General features: G+C 54.9%; 7 protein-coding genes across 7 annotated transcripts; 4 read left to right on the top strand and 3 right to left on the bottom strand.

Annotated features, from left to right (window-relative positions):
- Positions 1–1,803: 1,803 nt before the first annotated feature.
- CAOG_03179 (hypothetical protein) lies at positions 1,804–5,707 on the top strand. Its single transcript, XM_004363961.2, has 10 exons — positions 1,804–1,819; positions 2,154–2,356; positions 2,443–2,549; positions 2,635–3,530; positions 3,648–4,240; positions 4,320–4,464; positions 4,580–4,648; positions 4,723–5,002; positions 5,109–5,353; positions 5,475–5,707. Exons 2-10 carry the CDS (start codon positions 2,154–2,156, stop codon positions 5,652–5,654), a joined length of 2,718 nt encoding a protein of 905 aa, XP_004364018.1. The 5' UTR covers positions 1,804–1,819; the 3' UTR covers positions 5,655–5,707.
- A 145-nt stretch (positions 5,708–5,852) lies between these two features.
- Positions 5,853–9,122, bottom strand: CAOG_03178 (hypothetical protein). Its single transcript, XM_004363960.2, has 5 exons — positions 8,626–9,122; positions 8,442–8,496; positions 6,712–8,329; positions 6,297–6,597; positions 5,853–6,206 (listed from the first exon to the last, which is right to left on the bottom strand). Exons 1-5 carry the CDS (start codon positions 9,052–9,054, stop codon positions 5,880–5,882), a joined length of 2,730 nt encoding a protein of 909 aa, XP_004364017.2. The 5' UTR covers positions 9,055–9,122; the 3' UTR covers positions 5,853–5,879.
- Positions 9,123–9,420: 298 nt separating this feature from the next.
- Positions 9,421–13,658, bottom strand: CAOG_03177 (hypothetical protein). Its single transcript, XM_004363959.2, has 2 exons — positions 13,313–13,658; positions 9,421–12,865 (listed from the first exon to the last, which is right to left on the bottom strand). Exons 1-2 carry the CDS (start codon positions 13,501–13,503, stop codon positions 9,625–9,627), a joined length of 3,432 nt encoding a protein of 1,143 aa, XP_004364016.1. The 5' UTR covers positions 13,504–13,658; the 3' UTR covers positions 9,421–9,624.
- Positions 13,659–13,829: 171 nt separating this feature from the next.
- On the top strand, positions 13,830–16,082 carry CAOG_03176 (hypothetical protein; the record flags this gene model as incomplete). The annotated part of the gene is made up of 2 exons (XM_004363958.2): positions 13,830–14,033; positions 14,345–16,082. The coding sequence occupies 2 exons, from the start codon at positions 13,830–13,832 to the stop codon at positions 16,010–16,012; spliced, it is 1,872 nt and encodes a 623-aa protein (XP_004364015.1). The 3' UTR covers positions 16,013–16,082.
- A 204-nt stretch (positions 16,083–16,286) lies between these two features.
- CAOG_03175 (cell division cycle protein 23) lies at positions 16,287–19,478 on the top strand. The gene is made up of 5 exons (XM_004363957.2): positions 16,287–17,985; positions 18,074–18,253; positions 18,417–18,581; positions 18,704–19,167; positions 19,300–19,478. Exons 1-5 carry the CDS (start codon positions 16,314–16,316, stop codon positions 19,351–19,353), a joined length of 2,535 nt encoding a protein of 844 aa, XP_004364014.2. The 5' UTR covers positions 16,287–16,313; the 3' UTR covers positions 19,354–19,478.
- Positions 19,479–19,506: 28 nt separating this feature from the next.
- Positions 19,507–21,669, top strand: CAOG_03174 (leucine aminopeptidase). The gene is made up of 3 exons (XM_004363956.2): positions 19,507–19,591; positions 19,802–21,373; positions 21,469–21,669. Exons 1-3 carry the CDS (start codon positions 19,513–19,515, stop codon positions 21,546–21,548), a joined length of 1,731 nt encoding a protein of 576 aa, XP_004364013.1. The 5' UTR covers positions 19,507–19,512; the 3' UTR covers positions 21,549–21,669.
- CAOG_03173 (ribonuclease H2) lies at positions 21,625–23,489 on the bottom strand. Its single transcript, XM_004363955.2, has 7 exons — positions 23,108–23,489; positions 22,735–22,933; positions 22,565–22,652; positions 22,339–22,476; positions 22,144–22,234; positions 21,923–22,046; positions 21,625–21,820 (listed from the first exon to the last, which is right to left on the bottom strand). Exons 1-7 carry the CDS (start codon positions 23,475–23,477, stop codon positions 21,673–21,675), a joined length of 1,158 nt encoding a protein of 385 aa, XP_004364012.1. The 5' UTR covers positions 23,478–23,489; the 3' UTR covers positions 21,625–21,672.
- Positions 23,490–23,698: the final 209 nt, after the last annotated feature.

The raw sequence follows: 23,698 nt of genomic DNA, 5'->3' as shown, positions 1-23,698 counted from the left end.
GGGGGGGGGGGGCGCTGACAGGGGAAAAATTGGAGCAAACTTCAGATGAGGTGACCAGGAAAGGAAGTGCTTGAATGTCCCCAGAGAAAAAAAAAAACCAAAGAGGAAGGAAAAAGCGGGGGGGTTTTGGTTCACCTGCGAGACAACAAGCGCAGGAAAGTGAGTCAATGAGGGTACAAGGAGAGCAACGAGGAGAAAAAAAAAAAACGGAAAAAAATCATTGTTCGCCAATAAAGCCACAAAACGGTCAAGAGCGCGGAGAGCATAGCGAGAAGGACGGAGGTGGGCCGAAGAGTGACGGTGCAGTTATATGCGAGTCAAAGTGATGTGAGGAAGAGAGGTGGCGGAGAGGGAGGAGAAACGAAGGGACACCCTTTGCGGTGCTTTGGGCAGAGCACGCCATGCCCAGACCCCCTGCTTACCCCATCCCCATCCCTCCTTCCGACTCGACGCCCTACTCCACCTCACTGCCTCACAAGCAAGCACTCACTGTCGGGTGCCGCCAGCCATGACCCAAGCCAATCGAAGAGAGAAAATCAAAAAACCAAAAAAAAAAAAAAAAAAAAAAAAGGCGAGAGAGAGCAATCAAGAAAGAATCTTTCATCCGCCATTGCATTGCCTTTTGGTGTTGCCCAAGCTGGAGTCGCTTCTTTCCAGAAACGAGCTCTGCGCGATCGAGGCAACAAGCGAGCAACCCCAAGGGGCAAATGCGCGCCTGGCTGCTGAGGCTGGGGCTCAGCTGCGTGTGGGTGCGGGTCTGGTGGATGCGGGCACTCCAAAGGGTTGAGCGCGCACCAAATATGCAATGGGATTTTTTTTGATTTTTTTGATTTTTTTTTGATGTCTCATCCCTTGCCTTCCCCTTCGCGCTTCCCGTGTTGCTCTTGCCAGACGCAGCAACGCCAAGAGAGGAACAAGCACATTCTGCATGCCTGCTCGTCTGTCTGGTGAGATGCAGAAAGCCCCGCGCCTTCCCGAAGAACATGAGCTCGACAATAGCGGAAGAAAAAAAAAATGGAGAACGAAAGGGAAAAAAAAAAAAAAAAAAAAAAAAAAAAAAAAAGACATGCTGCAATGGCAGCTTTGCTGGTTCCAGAGCAGCCGCAAGACGGAGCACCGTCTGCTTTGCACGCACACACACACGCTTTCCCACGCTCGGCGCCTTCGCTGGTCGCTGGCGGTTTTGGGGGCTGCGTTTTTGGCTTGATTGGTTTTTCGTGTGGGTTGTTTTCTCTTTTTTTTTTTCTTTTTTTTTTCCTGTTTTCGCTCTCTTCTCGTTCCGCCACTCCATCTCCTCGCTGCGAGCGACTGAACAAGACGGCTGAATGGAAGCCCTTCGAAGCCAGTCAAAGTCGCGAAATCAACAACGCGCAACGATCAACATTCAAAAAACAAAAAAAAAAGCTCAATAAACAAAAAAGCAATCAATTTACGAACAAAAGTTGAAATGAAAAAAAAAAAAAAAAAAAAAAGGAATGAAAAACAAGTCAAAAAGTAAACAGATTGAAAAAAAAAAAAGAATCGGAAAAAGTCATGAAGAGTGATAGAATGATGCGTTATTATGATAGAATGATGATGATGGTGATGATGATGATGAGAAGGAGAAGGAGGAGGAGGAGGAGGAGGAGGAGGAGGAGGAGCTCAGCCTTGGGGGTCGCTTTGGATGGCTGGTGGGCGAGAATCAACTTCTGAGCGACGGTGGGTTTGGTTGGAGGTCTATTCAGCAGCAGCTCGAATACAACAATGCAACCGCTCGCGATAGACATTCAAAAAGGAACATCTTCTCATTGACCACTCCTTGTATTTTCAAACACTGGTAGTAAGCCTTTGCCATCAAACTCACTCCATCGATGCCCCCCCCCCACACTTCCTCCCACCTTCGCACCCGACCCCCCAAACCCCCTTTCTTTGTGCTAGTGCTTGACTTGGCAACCATTCATCTTCACTTCCTCAGCTCGTCCCAGCCGCGGTGCGACCAGGTCTGTCGATTCCCAATGATCCACGTGTGAACGGAGCCCTCCTTCCATCTCTCTCTCTCTCTCTCTCGTTCTCCACTCCATCGACCAGACCCCTTTCGACTTGCGTGGATCTGTGTGATTCAACTGGTCCAATGCTTGGCTCACCTTGTTTGCGCGCGCTTTGCTTTTGGCCAGATGAGCAAATCACACTCACGCAGCAGCTCATCGTCGTCGAGCAGCAGCAGCCGGAAACCAGAGCCCTCGACGATGCTTCCGCCGACTGCTCCGCGCAAGTCTGGCAATGCTGCGGCAGAGGCAGAAGCAGCCGCGGCGGCGCCGGTGCGCAACGTCCCTGTCGTTGGCGAGGAGCTCAAAACGTACTTTGAACGCGTCGAACGGTAACTCGTTGGTCGTACAACATGCAGAGAGACATGGGGGGGGGGGGCGCAAAAACTCACTTGCACTACTATTCTGCTGGCATCAGAATGCTGGACGACAATGCATTCCAAGACGAAGCCGATCGCGACCTGTTTGTCTCGAACGTCTACACTGAACTCGAAGGCAACGAGCTCGCCCTCGCGCAAGACCAACGTAAGCCTCTCTCCTGCTTGTCAAGTCGTGAGCGACCATTTGGAGAGACAAGCAATTCCTGCAATTCATCGATTTTTTTTGACAGACTGCTCGCGCATCGTCGAAAAGCTGCTCAAGGCATCCAACCCATTCCACTTGCGCGTGTTTATGGACCGCATTTCGGACTCGGTCGAATCGCTCGTGCAAGACAAGTTTGCCTCCCACGTCGTTCAAACGCTGCTGACGCTCCTGCCTCCGTTCTTGGAGCAAGAGAAGAACGGTTCGGACGAGCAGCTGCGCCAACTTGACAGCGAGGAGGACGGCACGCTGCTCACGCTCAAGGACCTGTTGCTCCAGTTCTGCGACCGTCTCGAAGAGAAGGACATTGTGCAGCTCGTCTTTCACACCTACGCCGGCCATGTGCTGCGCATTCTGTTCAACGTGCTTGTCGGCATTGCTGCCGTCGACGACTCTGTTGTTCGCAGCAAGGCTTCGCGCGGCTACACTGCTGCTCTGATGCCCGAGGCCGATTTCAACGCTGTGCTCGAAAACAAACCGACGCCCGCACCGGAAGAGGCCGCCGCCACCGACAACGCCGAGGACGGGGAAAGCAAGCCCGCCAACCCTCCCAAGGGCTCACTGATCGGCCCTGCCCTTGCCCTTGCGCTCGCAATCAAGCACAAGACCAAGCGTGATGCCTATGTGGTGGACATTGAGCTTGTCAATCGTCTCAGCGCCCTCGCCGACGCAATTGTCACAAAGCTTCCCGCTCAAACCGGGTTTGATGTCGTTGTGACGGATCCGGTTGCCAGCCCGGTCTTGCAGAGCCTCCTGATGGCCCTTCACCACAAACTCCCCATGCAGAGCGATGACATTGCGCGCCAAGTGCTTCACCTCGCCACACCCACTTCCTCGACACCCCGCGACGACGCCGAGTCCTTTGTCCGAGCAAACCTGCTCGAACACCGCATTGGTAGCCATGTTTTGGAGCGCATGTTCAAGGTAAGGCAGCAGGCGGCAGGCATGTTATGTGTAAAATCCAAAACCCACCGAAATGTTTTGCTGTTTTTGCTCATTGATCCAACTACTTCACATCTGCCCAACTTGTCGCCAAAACAGGTGGCCTCCGCAGACCTCTTCCTCGATATTTTCAATCTCGTCTTCCGCGGACACTTGCTCGAGCTCTCGTTGCACCGTTCCGGAAACTTTGTGGTTCAGGCCATGCTCAACCACCTGCATCACGAGGCCCAGCTCAAGATGGTCTTGGATGAGCTGCGTGACCACATTGAGGAGCTTCTTGCCGAGAACCGCATGGGCGTGGTGGTGTGCCTCACCCAAGCGTGCGAACGTCGCGGCACCATCACAACCCAGCGCCCCTTCGTCCGTGCCTTGTTTGCCACCTTCCATGCCAGCAAACAGAAGGAGCAGAAAGCTATTGCCAGCCTGCTGATTCATATGATCACCTACGACCGCCTTTTCAATTTGGACGAGTCGACGAGCGCCAAGGCCAGCAGCTCTGCTGCAGCGGCGGATTCCGACGACTCTAGTGACTCGGACGACGACAGCGATGACGACAGCAACAAGAAGACGAGCAGCCGCAAAAAGATGCCAATTCCGCCCGTTGCCAACATGGAGTTCAACATGCACGGTGCTCGGCTCCTCGAATCGCTTCTTCGCTTCCCGCCAGCCATTAACAAGCCTGTTGTCGAGAGGTACGTTGCCTTGAGAGGGTCAAATGATGGTGGTTTTTTTTTTGCCATGCTCATGCCCTTTCTGCCCGTTTTTCAACAGTTTTGCGAATTACCCAGTCACGGATCTTTTGCACATTTGCAAAACACCGATTGGCAGCCATGTATTTGAAATCTTCCTTGCCGGAACTGCGCCTTACAAGCGAAAGCTCGATGTCCTGCGAAAACTGCGCGGCAAGTTCTGCGAGGTATGTGTCAGATGCGAGGAAGCAATGTCAACACGGGCGTTTTTGAAGTCAGGATTTTGTTCACTCATTTTTTTTTTTTTTTTTTGGTTGTGTTGACTCTTTTTTGCACAAATAGCTGGCCATTGACAAGTACGGAAGTCACGCTATCGACAAGTGCTGGATTGCTGCAGACATTGATGCCAAGGTTTGTCATCTCATTTGCTGTTCTCACATGCTCGTTTATGCTGGTCTGACAATGAGCTGGACTTGTCGTGACAGGAATGGATTGCAACCGAACTCGTTTCGCAAGAAAACAAGCTCCGAAATAGCTTCTACGGTCCCTTTGTGCTCCGAAACTGTCAAATCGAACGTTTCAAGCGCAAGAAGGAGTCTTGGAAGGATTCGCTGGAAGCCAACGACCGCAAGTCGCGCATGTTTGCTGACATTCTCGAGGATAACGGAGAAGTCCCCGAAACAACCGCTGCCGCAAAGCCTGCCAAGTCCAAGAAGAGCAAGGAGGCTGCTGTGGAGGCGGATGACTCGACAGACCGTGTAGCAGGTATGGCAACAAAAAAAAAAAACAAGCGCAATGGAAGCGCTGCGATATCAGATTGTTGCTCAAATGACACAATGTTGTGCTAAACTCTGAATTGCAACTCGGGCAGTTTTGCGAAAGAGCGACAAGTACAACTCGCTGATGGCAGATCTTGGCGCTGGTGGGCGCAAAAAGGACAAGAAGGGACGCTCGGCAGATGACGACGATGCGATGGAACTGGACGACCACGCAGCCGACCGTCTGCCAGCCAACGAAATTGACGATCTGTTCAAGGACTCTTCCAACCGAAAGAAGCGCACGCACGCCGAAGCTGAAGCCACCGACGCAACTGAGGAAGAAACCTCTTCGAGCAAGGTACATTTTCGATTTTGATTGTTTTTTTTTTTTTTTTTTTTTGTGAAAAGTTGGAACGCGCTATTGGACTTTGGTCTCACGTTCTCTTTCTCCTTCCCCCGCGATTGTGTGGCATTCTCAGGATTCCTCGTCGAAAAAGAAGGAGGCCAAACCCAACAAGAAGGCTCGACAAGAGCTGGAGGCCGTTTTTGCTGCCATTGCCAATACCAAAGCAGGGAGCAGCAAAAAGAGCGGGAAGAGCAAGAGTGCGGAACCTGCGTCTGGCTCAAAGGGCAAATCCAAGCCTCAGTTTGCCATGTAATGTTCGGATTGCGCGGAGATTCACCACAAAATAAACAAATCGTTAAATTAACAACAACAACAACAACAACAACAACAACAACAACAACAACAACAACAACAACAACAACAACAACAACAACAACAACAACAACAACAACAACAACAACAACAACAACAAAAAAAAAAAAAAAAAAAAAAAAAAAAAAAAAAAAAAAAAAACAAGAATACACAACTCAATTCTTTTTTACACAGCTGTAGTGTTGCTCGACCATCGCGAAGGCCGATTCATCCAGCTCCGGATATGGTTTTCCATTCTGGCTCGCGATTCTGCCGAGCCAATGTTCACGGTCGGAATGACTTTGGTCGCCTTGAGCGCCGCGACAAACTCGCCAAGCTCGGAAAAACTCGAGTGCTCGCTGTACGGGACGCCGTACATGCAAATGTTACCAGTGATTTGTGGTTGGATGTCGGCGACAGAAACGAGCTTGGACGAAAATGTCCAGCCAGTGGGCCGGAATGCCAGCACTGCATTGTAGTGCGGACGAAAGTTGGAGAGGTAGGCCTGCAGGCTCTACAACAAGGCGAGACGGGGGAAAGACAAAGGTGAGAAGCCCCCACCCCCGCCCTCTTCGACTAATCAATACACCACAAGAATGCTCACCTTTGCAGACAAGGAAAAGAGCGGGAGGATGTGAAGCCGAGTCGAATTCTTGTCCAGCGTGAGAATATCGCTCAGCTCCTTGTTGTTGAGACACTGCAAGATGCGGAGCTTGTGCGGATCAACAGCAGCCTTCACGCCGAGCGCTTTGGCAATGCTTTGAAAGACCTTTTCCTTCCCGATTTGGTACGTGCCGACGACAACCAAAAGACGGCTGTTCCGAACCACCATGGCTCGACTGATGCGCGCGCAAAAGCTGACGACCTCTTGCTGTGATGGGAAGGTGTATCGAGGGTCGCAATAGCTGAGGAGGTGCAGGGAACAACGGGGAGGGGGGGGTTGGATGTGAGGGAATTTCAAAAGGAATCAAAAAATAAAATAAAAACCACCCACAAGATGAACCTCAAATGAAACTTACGTTGTGTCAAGATATAGCATGGCAAAGCGACATTGTGCCAACGCTTGATGCGCGAGCATGGCTGGATCCGCGCGGAAATCACCAGTGTGCAAGTAGACTCGCCCGTCCGGCAACACAAATTTGATCAGACAGGAGCCCGGACAATGATTCGCGTCAATCAACGTCACGCCAACGCCATCGACCGTGACTTCGCGGTCCATTGGAAGGCGGTGCAGCATGTCGTCTGCGACGCCGAGGACATGGACTGCCAGATTCGCGGTCGCCTCGCTGCAATAGATCGGTCCATGGCGCCAACCTTTCGACAAACCGCCATAGTGGTCGCTGTGGAAGTGCGTCAAAAAGTAGCCAGTGCATCCCGCGATGCGACCAAACCGAAACGCATCCACGACAAACGTGGTATCGGGCATCCGCTTGTAGAAAGGGCAGGGTCGTACCGCTTTGCTTGCTCCGGCAGCAGAGAACCGCGGTCGTAACGATGGTGCCGCCAAAGCGGAGGAGGAGGAGGAGGAGGAGGAGAAGGATGAGTTGGTGGAGGAGGAGGAGGAGGCAGAGGTCGCGGCGACGGGCATGGTGGAAGCTCGTGCCGGAGAGGGCGAGAAAGCAGGACTCGACTTTGGGGTAAAAGACGAAACAGTAGTGCGTAGTGCCGGTGTAACGGCCGACGCGACACGGCTGGAAAGAGAGCGAAGCGGTTGAAAGAAGGCGTTGATGCCCTGCTGCAAGAGCAGGCGAGACGAGGACGCAGGGCTTGCCTTTGGCGAGGATAAGGTAGAGCTATGATGAAAAGGGGTGGGTGATTGTTCATGAGGACGGCGCGGCGTGGCAGGGTGCTCCTGAGCATCGAGTGAGCGCACAGCGCAGGCCAAAGACGCCGATGGAGAGCCTGAAAAGTCAGAACGGTCACTGATGCGAGAAATTGAAGATGTAAACGTGACATCTTCACCGACAACACATTCTAGCAAACGCTCTCGAGCCTCTGCGGAATCGCACGCGACGATAAACATGCGCTCTTCTTCAAGGGATGCTCCCCAGGATTGGTCAAACTCCTCATCACTGAAATTGTCATTCGCATCCTGCCGTGAGTCGTCCGAAACTGAAGGAGGTAGAGATGAAACAGCCACAGCCAAGGCGTCGTTGGACTCGGTCTCGTCGGTATCGTCATGCGAGGTGATCGGGCTAAACTCAAAATTGGACAACGCAGTCGCCGGATTGGCAACACCACCCTCGCTCTCGGCGAGTGACTGGTCTTGGGATGCAATCAAAATCTCGTCGCCGTAATCCGTCATGTGCTGGATCCACGCGATGGCAGAATTGTCGACATCTGCCGTCGAGGAGTTTGCACTGCTGTCGATTCTTCCGGTCGAATCGAAACCCTCCTCCGCATCGAGTACCACGCTATCGGAAGCATTGTTCGAGTTGATTGCCAGCACATTGGGCGCCAAAACGCTGGTGGCGTCGCGGTGCAATGCCAAGCGGCTGCTGGCTGCAGCGGGAAGTGTAGCAATCCGCTCCAAACCCGGACAGGCGCGTAAACTCTGTGCTTCCGCTAGTGGATGGTGACTGAATTCATGAAAATGCCGTGGATGCCGATGCCGGCATTCAACCCCGTACCGGCAAGCTACGAGCAAACAATGCCAAAATCAGTCAAAATCGGGCACAAAACACACAAAAAGAGCTTGAGCACGACAAACTCGACAACCACCGACGTGCACTGCATCTTTGCAATGTACCTGTCGATGGCATTGGAAGATCCATGCATCCTTGAACATGGCGCTGAGCGACTTCCTGCAACAGAACGAAAAACCAACACTAACACTGTAAATTTCCACCGACCAAAAAAAAAAAAAAAAAAAAAAAGAACAAAATCCTGCTGTTGTCGTTGTTCTCGACGTGGCTCGTTGGCCACATACGCACCTGCTGATTGTGAGTGTCGGGAAACGGGTACTGGCAAATCGGGCAGCGATGCGGCTCACCGCGATTCTTGTTCGCCAACGCGCGTCCGCCTGCCTGGATGCTTGGATGAGACTGAACAGTCGGCACACTTGTAGACGCTGTAATACACGACTCGGAACGTCGGACGGCAGCCTGATCTCGAGCGTTGGTCGAGGTGTGGTGGTGGTGCTGGCGTGCCTGTGCTTGCAACAAGGGCAGAGACACTGCTCTCCGACTCGCTGCCGGCAAAGTCAACCGCGGCTGCTTGCGAGGCTGCTGGAAGTCCAACTCGTCATCATCCGCATTGTCATTGCCATTGTCATGGTCGTGGTCGTGGTCGTCGGCACGCAGGTCAATGTCCAGGCGAAGACGCTTGCTGGACGGCAAAGCGCGCCATTCGCTACCAGCCATTTTCACAATACAATGGGATTGAAGGGTTGTATGTTAGATTGACAGTCACCATACAAAATCAACACAAAAACCAAGACTGGTTGTACATGTCTGAAACAAGTTACAAATTGAAAACAGGTCATCTCGACAAGACCTCAAACAAGGAACTTAACTGAACTGACTTCTGAACTTTGAGAAAAATCTTCAACGTTTTCATTCCAACAAAAGACAAACACGCAGTTTCTGACAATAGTGCCAGGCTTAACAATATACACTAGCGCTCCGGTACAAGGGGCACTTGAATCAACATGCAGAGGAAGAGGAAGAGGGGGATCTCCTCTCCAAAAACCAAAGTGCTGCAAGCATCTCCAACAATTGTGACTTCAACCCCACAACGTTGGTCGCCAGCAAAGACACAAATGGCCAAAAGAGACAGAGACAGAGAGCAACGGTAGCCCTCGCCCCGCCCCCAGAATTCAAACACAATCGCAACAAACAACAAAATCGACTCGTCAAGTTCTGTACTTGACTTTTTTTTTTTCTTTGCTTTTCGTCAACCCTTAACAATCGTAAACTCGGCTCGATGCAGAGTTACTTGCGCGTCGCACGAGTCGAACGCTTGGCGGGCTCAGTGACCATGGGCTCTGGTGCAGCTGCAGCGGCGGCAGCCCGGCTTGATCGCTTGGGGGCGGCCACGACGACAGGCTCGGGCACAGCGGCGGCCTTGGCGGCTCGAGATGCAGGCTTGGCGGCGGCGGCGGCGGCGACGACGACAACAACGTCCTTGGTTGCCTTGGCTGCCTTGGTTGCCTTGGTCGCCTTGACGGGTGCAACAACCTCGACGACTTCAGCAACCTCAACGCGGGCCTTCTTGGTGGCAGGCTTGGGCTCCTCAGCGGCAGCCTTGGCCGTCTTGCAGTCGTCGCAGAACCAGTCACCAGCAGGAACGCGCTTGAGAGCGGGCTTGAGGCAGAACATGTGCATCATTGCCTCGCAGCCGTCGCAAATGAGGAGCTTCTCCTCCTGCTCGTTCGAGTGGCAAACGCTGCAGCCATCGACAGCTGGTTCGGGCTCCTGGACCTTGCTCTTGCCCTTGCCCTTGGAGGACTTGACAACGACTTCCTCCACGGGCTCGGCAGCCGCAACGGCAGCAGAGCGCTTTGCGCGCGAGGTGGCGGCAACGGGTGCCACAACGGGCTCGGCGACGACCGCAGCGCGACGCGAGCGAGCAGCCACCTCAATGACGGGCACTTCGGGTTCGACTGGCACAACGGGGGCGGTCTTCGCAGCCCTGCCGCCACGACGCGACACAACCACAGGCTCGACCTCGGCAACGACGGGAGTTTCGACAACGGCAACCTTGCGACCGCGCTTCACGACAGGCGCGACCTCCACTTCGGCGACGACGACAGGAGCAGCTTCGACAGCCTGAACAGGATCGGCAGGCTCGGCAGCGCGCTTGACAGACTTGCGGCCTGCAGCGGCGGGCTTCTTGGCTGGCGCAGCCTCAACCTTCTCGGGCTCAGCAACGACCGGCTCGATAAGGGCAGCAGGGGCAGTTTCCTCTACAGCAGCAACCGACTTCTTGCCGCGAGCAGCTGACGTCTTGCGTGTTGCTGCTGCAGGAGTAGGTGCAGCCTCTTCAACCGCGACAACGGGAGCCGACACGACCACAGGCTCAACGACGGCCTTCTTTCCGCGACCCTTGCGAGCGGGGGCAGCCTTTGCCTCGACGACAATATCGGCTTCGACGACAGACTCCTCCACTGGGAGAGTTGGCACCAGCTCATCATCGTCGGAGGCAGGTGGGGTGACCAACAGGGCCGAGCCAGAAGCAATCGAAGTGTGGCGCAGGTCGACAGACTTGAGGGTGGGCTGCGAGGCAACGCCAGCAAGAAGCTCAACGGGGATCTTGCGGTCGGCGGGGACAATTTGCTTGGCACGAAGCTGGCCAGGGTTGGAGGCAGCAATAGCCTGCTTGACGGGGGTTGCGAGCGAGGCAACAGCGCCAATGTCCTTGGCCTTGAGCGACTTGCCGGCAACAATTTCGTTGCGGACGGGCGTTCCGAGAGCAGACTTCTTGGTGAGCTTGTTCAGCTGAACAGCATCGGTGCGGATGTCCTGCAGCAGCTCAGGGTTGACTTGCTTGATGAGTGGCTTGAGGGTCGTGCCGGCAACAATAGCCTGGCGGACGGGGGTGCCGACGGCCGACTTTTTGGTGACCTTGTTGAGCTTGCTGACTTCCGCAGTGCGAATGTCGCCAAGAAGAGCAGAATTGCCCTTCTTGACAAGCGGGTTGAGCTTGACATTGTTGCTGGAGATCTCTGCCTTGAGATCAGCGGGGATGGCAAGCGGAGCCGGGCGAGACTTGAGCTTGGCGGTCTTGGTCTCAATGTCCTTGCGAACCGGGGTCGGCATGGGGTGGAGCTCCACGGCAGGCTGCAGCTTGTTCTTGGCGCTCGGGGTTCCGATTGCGCTTTGCAGCGCTGCGGCCATAGTGGGCAGAGTAGAGAGCGGTTGCACACGCTGGGCGCGCTCGGCAGCAGCGGTAGCAATTGCGTCAGAGACCTCGAACGACATGGTCTTGTCGGCAATCTTCTTGGCGCGGAGCGAGACACCGCCGACGATGGCGTTGCGGGTCGGCGTGTCAAGCGCCTTCGACTTGACCTGCTTCTTCAGCTTGGCAGCCGCGCCGCCAGACTGGATTTCTGCGCGCACAGGCGTGGCGAGCTTGTTGGTCTTGTGGGGAGCGGCGCGCAACTTTGTAGCGCCAGACAGCAAGTCCTTCTTGATGGGAGTGGCAAGCTTGGACTGTGCGCCAATGCTCTTCTGCTTGAGCGTGACGCCCGCTTGAATGGACGCCTGCAGCGGCTCGTCGAGCTTGGCGACCTTGCGAGTCTTGAGAGTGGCTCCCTGTTGGATGGCAGCGCGGATGGGTGTGCGAAGCTTCTTCTCCTCGCGCTTGCGCAACGGCGCGCCCTTGACAATCGCGGCACGAAGCGGAGTCGCGAGGGACGGCTTGATCTCAGCGGCAACTTCCGGCTCGGCCGAGGCTTGCACGGCAGTCACGGGCGTGACCGTCTTGACCGGCGAGGCTGCAACGGCGACGACCGGCTCGGCGAACAGAACTGGCTTGGGCATCGGGTTGGCCATGAATGCAGCGAGCGCGGCCGACTGGCGTTCGAGCAAGCGCGACTTGGGTGTGCCGAAATCGAGATCGCCAGCAGGCATCTGACGCATGGGCGTAGGTGCAACAGCTGCCTGTGGTGTGCGAGGACCAAAGGTCAGCTTGCGAGTGCTGGATGCCGGGACCATGTTCTCAATGTTGGCGACAGCGCGCACGGGTGTCTTGAGCTTGGGCGAGGCGACCTTTGCAGGCGAGGCGGCTTTGGCAGGGGACGCGGCTTTGGCAGGGGACGCAGCTTTGGGTGAGGCAGTCTTGGGCGAAGCAGTCTTGGGCGAAGCAGTCTTGACTGGCGAGGCAGTCTTGACTGGCGAGGCAGCCTTGCTCGAGGACGCCGACTTGATGGGTGTGTAGGACAAGAGCAAGTTGGGCTCGGCAGCAGCAGCCTGCTTCTCAGCCAGAGGAGCCTTCTTGGCCGAACCAGGGGCATGACCAGCCAGGAACTCAAAGCGGAACGAGCGGCCGCCAATCTGGAACACGTCGTTGTGCTTGAGCTCAGTCGCCTCGGTGATGGGCGCTTGGTTCAACTTGACGAGGCAGTTCTCGTTCATCGGGCCGAGGACAATCTTGGAGTTGTTCAGGTTGCGAAGGAAGGCATGGCGCTCTTGCACACCGCTGGTCTGAACGCGAACCGTGCACTCAAAGTCGCTGTGTGTTCACATTTGCAGAATCAAAAACAAACCCAGTCAACGGTGAGATGTCGTGAATTGGTGATGTTTGGTTTTCAACAATCTAAAATTTGCATGAGAGGTTGCAATTTTTTTTTGTTTTGAAACAACAATGCGAAACAGTTGAAAAAAAAAAGGCGCCAAAATTGAAAATATTTGAAAAGTGAAGTTGAGCTCACAGTTCCAAAAGCTCTGCAACCTCAACATCAAACCAGCCACTCCCGAGTCATGCATGTCGACTCGATAGAGATATCAAGTGGATCATGTTGCATGCGGAGTGCATGGACAACCTCAGCGGAAACCGAGGATGGCTGCGTTATAGCGAAGAGTGGTTTCGCTTCTCTGTTTTTGATTTTTTTTTACTGGTTTTGGCTGTTTGAAAATTCCCGTCTCCTGCTTTCAACTCGCATTCGCAGAAACGACTCACCGGCCAAAGACATAGTCGTCCTGGGCAAAGGGGAACTTGGTGCCAGTGGTGCCGTCAGGGCGGATGAGCGAGAGCTCTGCGATGATGGTCGTGGAAGTGGAGGCAGCGGCGGCAGCGGGCTTGGCTGGCGAAGCAGTCTTTGGTTTGATCAACGGCGTCGGAGAGGCCGCGTTCACAAGCAATGTCGACATGGTGTTGGTGGAGCGGGTTGGTTGAGAGATGACACGTTAAAAAAAAGCTGTGGCTGTGTTGTGTGCTGCTTGGTCGTATGAACCGAGGTTGCCGAAGGTTTGCCGCAAAGAGAGAAGGAAGAAAAAAAAAAAAGACGAAACGGTTTGCTTTTGAGTTTTGCTGAATGACACTTCATCCAAATCCGGATTGAAGGCTCTGATTGTGAAAATGTAATTCAGCCAGCACTCAAACGGGGGGAAAAACAAAGCTGGCAACGATCACTCAATTGCAAAGGGGAAATCCCATTCAAAATCAGTCATTTTTGTTTCATTTTTCTCAAGCAGCAATGTGGCTGACCCCAATGGGCCAACGCACGCTCACCGACGCCGAGCTGCAGCTGTGGCTTGCCGGCGTGACAGAGTTTTGCAGGCAGTTTTGTCAACCACTCAAGCGCGGCCCTGGCACTGGCGACGACGGGCGAAGCCTTGCTGGCTGCGGACTGGTGTTTGCAGGCGTCGGGATTCCCTACCCTCTCGGCGCCGAGGCAGGCGTAAGGCGCGACCTCCGTCCTTCCCCCCCCCCGCGCGCGCCTCTTCCAGCATGCTCTCTTTGTCTCTGTGTCGTTGCCCCTTGGGTGAAGCGCAAAGCGGAGACGGGAGCCTTTGCTCGCTGCTCTCAACGAGAAGCTGAACACGAATCTGTTTCAAGCCAGAAACTGGCGTTCATCTGGTTTCCCGCCATTTTTTTTTCTTTTTTCCTCTTTGCTTCTGGTTTCGTTTTGCCCTTCCCTCCCCAGCGCTGCTTGCTTGTGGTTTGCTCTGACTGTGCCCTGCATTGCACTTGCACCGCACTGACACACAGGTATTCGATGACTTGCCGATCGACACGCTGATCTTTCTCGTGACGAGAATCACTCGCGCACTCGTTCACTGTGATGTGGTGCCACTGGCTCCGAGCGTGTTTGCCGAGAGCGTGATCAACGGTATTTTCGTGCTGCTCGCTGACCGTCTGGACGATGAGATTACAGCTGCCAGGCTTGCGAGCGTTCTGTCGCCGAACGCACTGAGCAAGTGCACCGCGGCTCGAGGCGTGCCGTCGCTGTCCGAGGTGTTGCAGCTTGAAAGAGGGCAGCCCCCGAGTAAAGCTGCTGATGGCTCTTGCGAGTTTTGGCGCACGCTCGTGTTGCAAGGCCACCTGTCTTGCCCGTCGGAGCATTCTGCAATGGCTTGCGGTATTGAGAGCACAAATGACAATGTCGCTTCCCGTGACACTGCTAATGGTCTGCTACCGTCTCCGTCATGCACCGCGCGAGCTGTGTGGATGAAGCTACTGCAAAACATCAAGCACCGGATTGTGCCAGAACGAGACTCCTTCCACAGCATTGACTTTGCAGACCCAGCCGAGTTCGAGTCCTTCTACTCTGCAGCCCTGCACCTGCCCCACATTATCAACAAGGCTGACAGCATGCACAATCGCAAGGAACTGCAAGATGTGGTTGAGCGTCTATTCATCATGAATGCAGCCAGCGAGGATGAAGCAAGCGAAGTCTCCCATCGATCGCCTGAAACATCTCCCGTGGCTGTTGTGCCCCATACCCCGCAGACCAGACCATCCGTCGCTCCGGCCACTAGCCAAACCTTGGTCCCACTGTTTGCGCCTATGCAATCTACGCCTGAGCCTGCCATTGACAGCAACAGCGAAGGGACGGTTGTTGCGGCATCGCCGCCAGCTCAAGGCGACGAAAACAGCATCCCCGGCTCCGTCCCTTCTCTCTGGACACGCTCGGGTCATGACAATATGACGATGGTGCCTGATGGGGCAAAAACGGTCAAGTGGAGTGGTACGCCACGACGAGCAGCCTTGCCAGTCCTGCGCTCGCCTGGAAATCACCATCTCCTTGCCGAGCTGACTTCGCCCAACATCAAAGCTGCACGCCAGTCGACCCCGCGGGAAAAGAGCTCTGCTGCATTGCCTTCCAATGGCATGGGATCCAGCAGAGCTCACAAGAGCAGCTTGGCAGGCAAACATGCACAGTGGCAAGATGCTGAGCAGTCAGAAGTTGAGCTTGTGCCCGACACTCCTCAGTCACGGCTTGCACCGCCAGAACGGCCCGTGTCTCGACAACTTCGAGCGACACCAGCACTCCGCCATGCACGCGGCCGGCATTTCACATCGCCAAGCTCGGCCTCTGTCGGTCGTGGCGTCAAGCAACATCGCTCTCAGAGCACGTTTGGTGCTCGCTTGAGCCAATGGAAGGATGCACTTCATGGATATGCCCAAAAGATGCTCTTTCCAAGCCCTGATGTCCATGTGACTCTTCCAACGCACTTGCAAAGCCCAGTCCGACCTCCAGTCTCGGCTGTGCAGGTTGCTCAGCAGCTGCTTTTGGCATCGCCGACGTCGCCTCGAACGCTGTTGCTAGTGCCATCGGCGCTTCCATCAGGCGAGAACAGTCTCAAGTCGCCTGCGCTCGACGTGTTCCGTCCAACTCGTGCGGGACGGTTTCAAGTTTTCGAATTTGACGAATGAGAGTTGAAACACCAGCACGTCGGTTGTTGCCAGACTGTTTCCTGCTCGATGGTTCTTGAATGTTTGTGCTGCTCCTACGTGGTGTTATGTGTCATGCTCGCGTCCTGGCAAAACCTTGACAAGTTGTTTTGAAACGAAATTTGAGTTTCCCGCGCTTTTTTTTTCTTCTTGTTTTTCGAATCGTTTCAATCGGCTTCCCTTTCCTTGGTCCCCGACCATGGCATAACGTATCTTGAATAGACTTTTAGCACCATCTCAGTCTTCATTGCTTGCTCAAATCACTCTTGAATCGTTGGAGGGTATGAGCACTCGCAAAACGCCCGTCTCAGGCAGGTCCTCGTCGTCGTCGTCGTCAAGCGCCGCGCGATCGGCTGCATCATCCTCGTCGAGCGCATCTGGATTGGCTGCCACGCCTGCCGCGTCTGGCACTCGGGCAGGGAGCACTGCAGGCAGCAGCACCACCAGGACGACCTTGCGCCTGCGATCTGGGAGCGTAGAGTCCCCGACCGCCGCCGCCGACGCTGCTGCTGCTGCTGCTGCTGCTGCTGCTTCTCATCACACACCAACCCCGACAAGCAGACGAGGTGCGGCCGCATCGGGACCGCTCGGATCGAGAACGCCACAGACGCCCAAGGCGGGCAGCACTGCTGGCTCAGCAGGCAAGCGAGCGACTGGCGCGAAACCCGCTGCTGCTGCGCCTGGCAACGCGCTGTACATTGAGCCTGACTTTGAGGACGACGATCAAGACCAGGGCGAGGACAGCGGTCTGGGCAGCAACGAGAACGCTCGTCGCGCAAGCAGCAGCAGTACTGCAGCAGCCCCGATCGAAGTGGGACAAGGCGAGCCAATCTACTACCGCGAGCACCTGTTGACTGGCAACGAGGATATGCACAGCTCGAAATGGGTCGACATTGGCGGCGAACTGGTGGAGGTGCGGCGCGTTCGAGCGGAGCTTCGCTGGGCTGCGCGAGAGTGCACTCGGCGAGGCCTGCTCCACTCGGCCAGCTGGGCTACAGAGATGGCGTGGGCAGTGGCCACTCCAGAAGAGTCGGAAGCGCAGAGGCTGGCAACCGCTGCGGCTGGTGGCCAGGAAACGCGGACTGGCGCTGCCGCGATTGAAGGCCGTTTTGCAGGCGATCCGGGCGACTATGACTACGAGGAGACCGAGGAAGATTTCGAAATGCAGGACGCGGTGGAGCAAGAGTATCTCGATCCATTGTGGAACATGCAGACCGAGGCGCGCGAGGCCGACCGCGTTGCCTTTGCCAAGTCGCTGTTCGACATGCGAGAGTATGATCGCGTGGCCCACATCTTGCGGAACGCCAAGGGGCATACAGCGCTCTTCTTGAGATGGTATTCTCGCTACTTGGCCGGAGAACGCCGCAGCGAGGAGGAGACTGACGCAACCTCGGCCAGCATTTTCGGCGACCCGCTCATTGTGGGCACCAGCACCACCACCGCCGGACAATCACAGGGACGGCCCCAGCACCCTCAGCAAAAGCAGTTGGGACCCAACGCTCCCGGCGGGTCCATGGGCTGGGCAACGCAAGGCACACCAGTCTCGAGCACGCGCAATTTTGTCAAGAACAAGGAGGTAAAGTCGCTTCATACCGAGCTATCCGCCTTGTACGAGGCCGACCAGCTGGATTCGTTCGGCCTGTACATGTATGCCCTGATTCTTCGAGCGATTGAGCTTGATGGGCTTGCATTGACGATTCTGGTTGAAGCGGCCGATCGCTGCCCACTGAACTGGGCTGTTTGGACTGAAATTGCTGATCTGTGCGACCATGAGCTCGACTTGGACGAGGCACCCTTTGGCGATCACTGGATTCGTGAGGTGTTTGAGACGCATCTGGAGCGTCGATTGCAACGAAACGATTCGGCTCTTGAGCGCAGCCTGGCCCTCGCCTCAGTGTTTGGACGCAGCGCTTTTATTTGGGGCGAAGCTGCTCTTGCGGCCTACAACAAGCGAGGTATGTTCGACGGAAGCGTGCCTGCAGCTTTTTCGATTGTCACTTTGACTTGCCCTTTTTCCTCCCCCCCCCACTTCCACAACAACAGATTACACTGCCGCAATGGATGCGTTTTCCATCATTCGCATTCTCGATCCCCACCGTCTTGATAGCATGGATGTCTTGTCAAACATGCTGTTTGTGAAAGAGCGCTCGCAAGAGCTTGGAACGTTAGCGCAAACATGCACGGCCACGGACAAGTATCGGCCCGAAACGTGTTGCGTTGTCGGTGAGTGAAAATTGGTCCAACAACCAAGAGCCAAACGGTCCAGATTCGTCGGATGATTTTGGTCCTTTGATTCACTGTGATATTGGGTTTGTTTGCTTGTTTTTGTTTGCTTGTTTTTGTTTGCTTGATTTTGTTTGCTTGTTTTTGTTTTTGTTTTTGACAGGTAACTTTTATGCCATGCGATGCGAGCACGAAAAGGCAGTCGTGTTTTTCCAAAGAGCGCTACGGCTGGACCGGAACTTTGGAGCCGCATGGCTGCTGATGGGACACGAATACATTGAGTTGCGAAACATGCCTGCTGCGGTTGAAGCTTATCGTCGTGCATCAGGTAGGGAGGGACATGAACGGTTGTTGGGTGATGATGACCTGGGGTGCATTGAAAGTCTCACTCCATCAAATTTGTCCAACCGTTGTTTGGCTCGGTGACACTACCTACCTTTCCTCGAGCAGAAGTCAACCAAATCGACTTCCGCGCTTGGTATGCGCTTGGTCAAGGGTATGAGCTGCTGAAACTCTTTGATTTTGCGCTCCTCTACTACGAAAAGGCCCTCAAGCTGCGCCCCGAGGACTCCCGCATGCACGTCGCTGTCGGCACCATGCACGAAAAGTTGAACATGTACGAAGACGCGCTTCGGTGCTACTCTAATGCAGAACAGCTCGGCGACTCGGAGGGCGTGGTCGTTGCCATCATGTGCAACATGTACATGAGCCTCAAGATTCCCGAAATGGCCGTCATCTACTGCAAAAAGTGTGTCGAAACGTACGGACAGGATTTGGCCACGGCAACGGCTTTCGTCGCCAAGGTGGTTGTGCAAGCCTTGCTCTACCTTGCGCAGTATTACTTTGTGGAGGGCGAACGCTCTACCGCCGAGACGTATGCCACCAAGGTGCTGACGTGTGCGTCTTTGACAACGGTACGCGACACAGAGCAATTTTGCGAGAGGGGGAGAGGGAGAGGGCGAGTTTTTTTTGTTTTGTTTTTTTGTTTTGTTTGCGACGTCTTTTTCGTCTCTCATAATGCTTCTTTGCCACGTTTGGTTGAACAGGATCGGGAGGAAGCCAAGCGAATTCTACAAGCCATCCATGGTCGATCTCAGTGAAACGTGAACGGCACAAATCCTGCTGTAAAATGTCAAAGTTGATAGCAGGAACGAGTGCACCGCGTTCCTACTCCTCATGTGAGATTCGTGTAGTCGAGTACAATAAAATATACTTTCTATCAACTTGTCCACTTCTGAGTCGCTCAGTCTTCCCATCCAATGCTTCAGCTCTTTGGGCGCACGACCGCCGCCGCGCAGCATGGCGCTCGATTGTACTCGACCGCCGTCCAAACCGAAGGTCTGTACTTCTTGTCACTATGATCTTGTTTTTGGTGCTCTCAACCTCGGCCCTGCCTCCAATCCAAGGAGAGATCGAACGCCCAATGGAGTTCCAGCCAAAGTTCCTTTGTCTTTGATGGACTTTCCTCCTGTTCGATATTTTGGTTTCGACTCCGATATCACAACTATGCTCATCAATGATTGTCGTTGCTTTGCTTTGGTGGTGCAGTGCTCGCGATCGGCGTGTTTGCCAAGCCAAAGCCAGCCAAGCCAGCAGAAGCGAGCGCAACAGCCAAGACATCCACTTCGCCCGAGACCGAACCCGCGAGCTTCGTTGCATCTGCGAGCTTTGAGCTGCACGATCAAGAGTCCGGTGGCGCCATCTCGCGCGCAGTGCGTGCTGTTCAGACGTCGCTGCCAGAGTTTGGGCAGATCAAGACTGGCTGCGTGACGCTGCATGGCGTTCATCCACGCTACCGACACGTCGTCGTCGGTGGACTTGGAGAGGCACCCACGACGCTTCTTGCTCCTCAGGACAGCGCGTCAGAGTCGACCGTCGATCCGCAGGACGCGACGACAGCCGCCGAAGCCAAGCAGCTCAAGACGGCGCGATCCGTTGCCGCTCAAGTCACCACCGCTGCACGCGCCGTGAAGGCCTCGAACGTGGTGTTTGACATGCCACTGCATGGGCAGGGGCTCTCGGAAGGTGCAGCACTGTCGTCGCATGCGCTGCGTGCGTTCAAGCCCAGCGACAAGAACCAGACGCCGAGCTTTTCCATCATTGAGAGCGCCAATGCGGCTGGTGCTGCTGGTGGTGCAACGACAGTGGGCTCTGGCGAGACCAGCCGCGCGTTTGAACGTGGCTTGCTGACTGCAAGCTGCCAAAACTTTGCACGAACGCTTGCAGAGACGCCCTCCAACCACATGACGCCGAGCATTTTCGTCGACACGGTGCGCAAAGAGTTCCAGCCGTTCATCGACAAGGATGTTGTGCGCTTTACCGCCCATGACAAGGCTTGGGCCGAGCAGCAGAAAATGGGCGCCTACCTGGCCGTCGCTCAGGGCACAAGCGAGCCGCTGCGCTTCCTCGAAATTGAGTATCGCGGCTCGGGCAATCGCGATGCCGCCCCACTGGTGTTGGTGGGCAAGGGCATCACCTTTGACAGTGGTGGCATTTCCATCAAGCCATCGGCTGGCATGGGCGAGATGCGTGGCGATATGGGCGGTGCGGCTGTCGTGGTCAGCGCGCTGCTCGGCGCCGTCCGCCTCGGCCTGCCGATCGACGTTGTGGTGGTCACGCCGCTCTGCGAAAACATGCCTTCTGGCACCGCTATCAAGCCCGGCGATGTGGTCACGTCGATGAGCGGGCAGACCATTGAGGTGGACAACACTGACGCCGAAGGCCGGTTGATTCTGGCGGACGCCTTGACGTATGCTCAGCGGGCGTACAAGCCGCACACGATCATCGATGTGGCCACGCTGACGGGTGCCATTGCTGTAGCTCTTGGAAATGCTGCTGCAGGCCTCTTCTCCAACAACGCCACCCTTTCCAAGAAGCTGCGCGCAGCCGGCAACCTGGCGACCGATCCCTTCCACCCAATGCCAATCTTCCAGGAGCACCGTGACAGCATCACATCGACCTTTGCTGACATCAAGAACACTGGCAAAAATGGCGGTGGCTCGTGCACCGCTGCAGCCTTCTTGGAAAAGTTTGTGGAGAGCAAGAGCTGGGCGCATATCGACATTGCTGGCGTCATGCACTACGCGGCACCGACTGGCTTCATGTCTGCCGGCATGACTGGTAAGTTTGTAGGATTTGGGGGGGGCGGTTTCGTGTTTTGCTTTCAGAGGTTTAACTTTTTGTGCTTACCATCACACACACACACACCCACACAGGTCGTGCCACTCGCCCTCTGATCGAGTTTATGGCTCAGCTGTCACGCGAAGCAATTCCAAAGCCCGAATCGAAAGCTTGATCGAGCTTCTGAGTCCCTTGCTCAGAAATCTATGGCTTTTTTTTTAGGGTTGGACTGTTTGAAAAGGTTGGTTGTTGGCCACACTTTGAATAGTACTCCTAATTGATTTTCTGGTCCATAGCACTCATCGCAAATCTTGTACGATTTCAAGCTTTCGCTCGATAAAGTAGCGGTGTCGTTTGGGTGCAGTGGGCTTGACGAATTCAAGTATGGAATGATTGCTCTTTTTGGCGTTTGCACGCTCGTCGTCCTCGTCCTCGCCATCATCTTCCCTGTGTGGTTGAAATGGAGGCCCAGGGGGGCAGGTGTTGGTGGACAAGTCAGGTTAGCAGCCATTGCAGCATTGAAAGCCCCAACAAAAACTGAATTCGTACCAGGTCACGTTCACCGCTCGATCGATCAGAATGTTCTTGCACGTGCCCCAGCTAAACCGAACAACGCCAGGGAATCCAAACACTGAATCCATGTTGGTCTGGAGCCACTGTTTGGTGACTGGATCTACATTGCACCCAAAAAAAATAACTGCCGTTTGAGTCGCCGAACGTGTCAAGAGGGTTGGGACACAATGCGCAGATCTGGCAATCAGAAGACAAACCTGAAGGGTAGCCGCATCCGAAATCGCGGCCAATTGTACTTCCGTGCGGTTCACTAAACTGCCAAATATCGAGAACGTGATCCCTGACAACCTGCCAACAAGAATCGCAATCGCGAGGGTGAGTTTAGCGATCGCCTGAAGCCCCACATAGAGCAAGATAGAATGCGGCCACACTCGAGCGCTACGGTTGCATACTTTTGCACAAATACTCGCGGCAGAAACAATCGGAAAGAGGCTGTCTGCCTTTGCGCTAACTTTGAACTCGATGCCTGGGAATCGCTCGGAAAGCTTCTCTTGATACGTTTCAGCCGTGCCAACCGTGTCCACAAACACCTACCCTCCCCAAAATTCAGACGTTTAGAATCGCGCGATTGTTGTGGCATCCAACAACAGCCAACGCTTGGCTGCGCGTTCACTTCACCTTGGCAATGTTGACACCATCGTCCAGCGCCCGCTGCACCAGAGACATGGCTGTGTCGTGCGATAGCGCATTCAGGTTGTACTTGGCTCTGCGCATGTCGATCACATGAGTTTCGGAGCGGTTTCCAAGAACAAGAAGGCATGAAAAAATTGGTTTGTTGGCGGGCGTACCGTCGCAGCATGCTGCTCGAAATGTCCTGCGGGGAGATCACACACACGGAAAATCCCATAAAGTCGTTGGCCTTGTTGATGTCGTCAAAGAGACGCCGGCGCGTTGGCTCGTCGAGCTTCTTTGAGTCGTCAAAGCCCATCTGGCGCAGGCGGGGATCGTCGCTGAGCGGGCAGTAGCTGATGCCGTACACCATGGGTCCTATAACAACAACAACAAAAATTCGCACGTACACAGAGAAATCCATGTCCCAAGATTAGCGCTCATCCCAGCTGAGCAGGAGTTTCCCTATTGTTGTTCGTTCACGTTTTGGCGGGAAATCTCACTTCTCCCGCCAAAAACACCACACATCCAATCGAAATCGGCTTTCGTTACCAAGCACAGGACCGCGGCCTGCTTCGTCGATGCCGAGACAGCACGGCGCGGTACGACACACGTCCGGCACTGGCGATGCCAATGTGGCTGTGCGGCTGTTGTTGTACGCGCTGGAGCTAATGTGAGCAAGCGCGTCGAATGCGCTTCCGTCCGTTGGCGGCTGCACCGGCCGCGGTGCTGCAGCCACCCAGTCTGCCGTGTTGCTGGCTTGATTGACTGCTTCGGTTGCATCGCGAGTTGCCCGAGCCAGGACTGGCGCAGGCGCAGGCGTCGATGCACGCGACGAAATGCGAGTGCTGCGTCTGGGCGATGAAGCCGCCGACTGAATCGACGCTTGGGACGTCTCATCAATGTCCATGGGAGTGCTCATCGTTTCAAGAAATGAAAAAAGGGGACTGGTACAAGCTAGAGTGCAGGGGGTCAAGCTGGACTATTCGGAGCCAATCTGGTTTGATGTTGCATTGAACTGAGCGACTTGTGCAAACTCTGAGCTAACTGAGGGTTAACCAGTCCAGCCAGAGCTCTGAGATCGCTGAGAGACGGTCAGCCCTCTGAGTGATACCAGTAGAGTCAGTGCTCTGAATTTTGCAA

This window comes from Capsaspora owczarzaki, assembly GCF_000151315.2.
Source record: "Capsaspora owczarzaki ATCC 30864 unplaced genomic scaffold supercont2.4, whole genome shotgun sequence".
Classification (NCBI taxonomy): domain Eukaryota; class Filasterea; order Ministeriida; family Capsasporidae; genus Capsaspora; species Capsaspora owczarzaki.
The sequence above is the reverse complement of the archived record's forward strand: the minus strand, read 5'-3'. Positions and strand labels throughout refer to the sequence as shown.

What these genes read in the sequence shown, in the direction of transcription:
- CAOG_03179 (XM_004363961.2), top strand. Translation starts at nt 2,154, where the DNA reads ATGAGCAAATCACACTCACGCAGCAGCTCATCGTCGTCGAGCAGCAGC. An exon ending in CTCGACAGACCGTGTAGCAG is followed by an intron (nt 5,003 to 5,108) that starts GTATGGCAACAA and finishes CAACTCGGGCAG; the next exon opens with TTTTGCGAAAGAGCGACAAG. An exon ending in AAGAAACCTCTTCGAGCAAG is followed by an intron (nt 5,354 to 5,474) that starts GTACATTTTCGA and finishes TGGCATTCTCAG; the next exon opens with GATTCCTCGTCGAAAAAGAA.
- CAOG_03178 (XM_004363960.2), bottom strand. Translation starts at nt 9,054, where the DNA reads ATGGCTGGTAGCGAATGGCGCGCTTTGCCGTCCAGCAAGCGTCTTCGC. An exon ending in TCTTCCAATGCCATCGACAG is followed by an intron (nt 8,330 to 8,441) that starts GTACATTGCAAA and finishes GTTTGCTCGTAG; the next exon opens with CTTGCCGGTACGGGGTTGAA. An exon ending in TCTTTTCCTTGTCTGCAAAG is followed by an intron (nt 6,207 to 6,296) that starts GTGAGCATTCTT and finishes GCCTTGTTGTAG; the next exon opens with AGCCTGCAGGCCTACCTCTC.
- CAOG_03177 (XM_004363959.2), bottom strand. Translation starts at nt 13,503, where the DNA reads ATGTCGACATTGCTTGTGAACGCGGCCTCTCCGACGCCGTTGATCAAA. An exon ending in GACGACTATGTCTTTGGCCG is followed by an intron (nt 12,866 to 13,312) that starts GTGAGTCGTTTC and finishes GTGAACACACAG; the next exon opens with CGACTTTGAGTGCACGGTTC.
- CAOG_03175 (XM_004363957.2), top strand. Translation starts at nt 16,314, where the DNA reads ATGAGCACTCGCAAAACGCCCGTCTCAGGCAGGTCCTCGTCGTCGTCG. An exon ending in TGCGGCCTACAACAAGCGAG is followed by an intron (nt 17,986 to 18,073) that starts GTATGTTCGACG and finishes CCACAACAACAG; the next exon opens with ATTACACTGCCGCAATGGAT. An exon ending in AGCTTATCGTCGTGCATCAG is followed by an intron (nt 18,582 to 18,703) that starts GTAGGGAGGGAC and finishes TTCCTCGAGCAG; the next exon opens with AAGTCAACCAAATCGACTTC.
- CAOG_03174 (XM_004363956.2), top strand. Translation starts at nt 19,513, where the DNA reads ATGCTTCAGCTCTTTGGGCGCACGACCGCCGCCGCGCAGCATGGCGCT. An exon ending in GACCGCCGTCCAAACCGAAG is followed by an intron (nt 19,592 to 19,801) that starts GTCTGTACTTCT and finishes TTGGTGGTGCAG; the next exon opens with TGCTCGCGATCGGCGTGTTT. An exon ending in CATGTCTGCCGGCATGACTG is followed by an intron (nt 21,374 to 21,468) that starts GTAAGTTTGTAG and finishes ACACCCACACAG; the next exon opens with GTCGTGCCACTCGCCCTCTG.
- CAOG_03173 (XM_004363955.2), bottom strand. Translation starts at nt 23,477, where the DNA reads ATGAGCACTCCCATGGACATTGATGAGACGTCCCAAGCGTCGATTCAG. An exon ending in TCGAGCAGCATGCTGCGACG is followed by an intron (nt 22,653 to 22,734) that starts GTACGCCCGCCA and finishes CGACATGCGCAG; the next exon opens with AGCCAAGTACAACCTGAATG. An exon ending in ATGGTGTCAACATTGCCAAG is followed by an intron (nt 22,477 to 22,564) that starts GTGAAGTGAACG and finishes TGGGGAGGGTAG; the next exon opens with GTGTTTGTGGACACGGTTGG.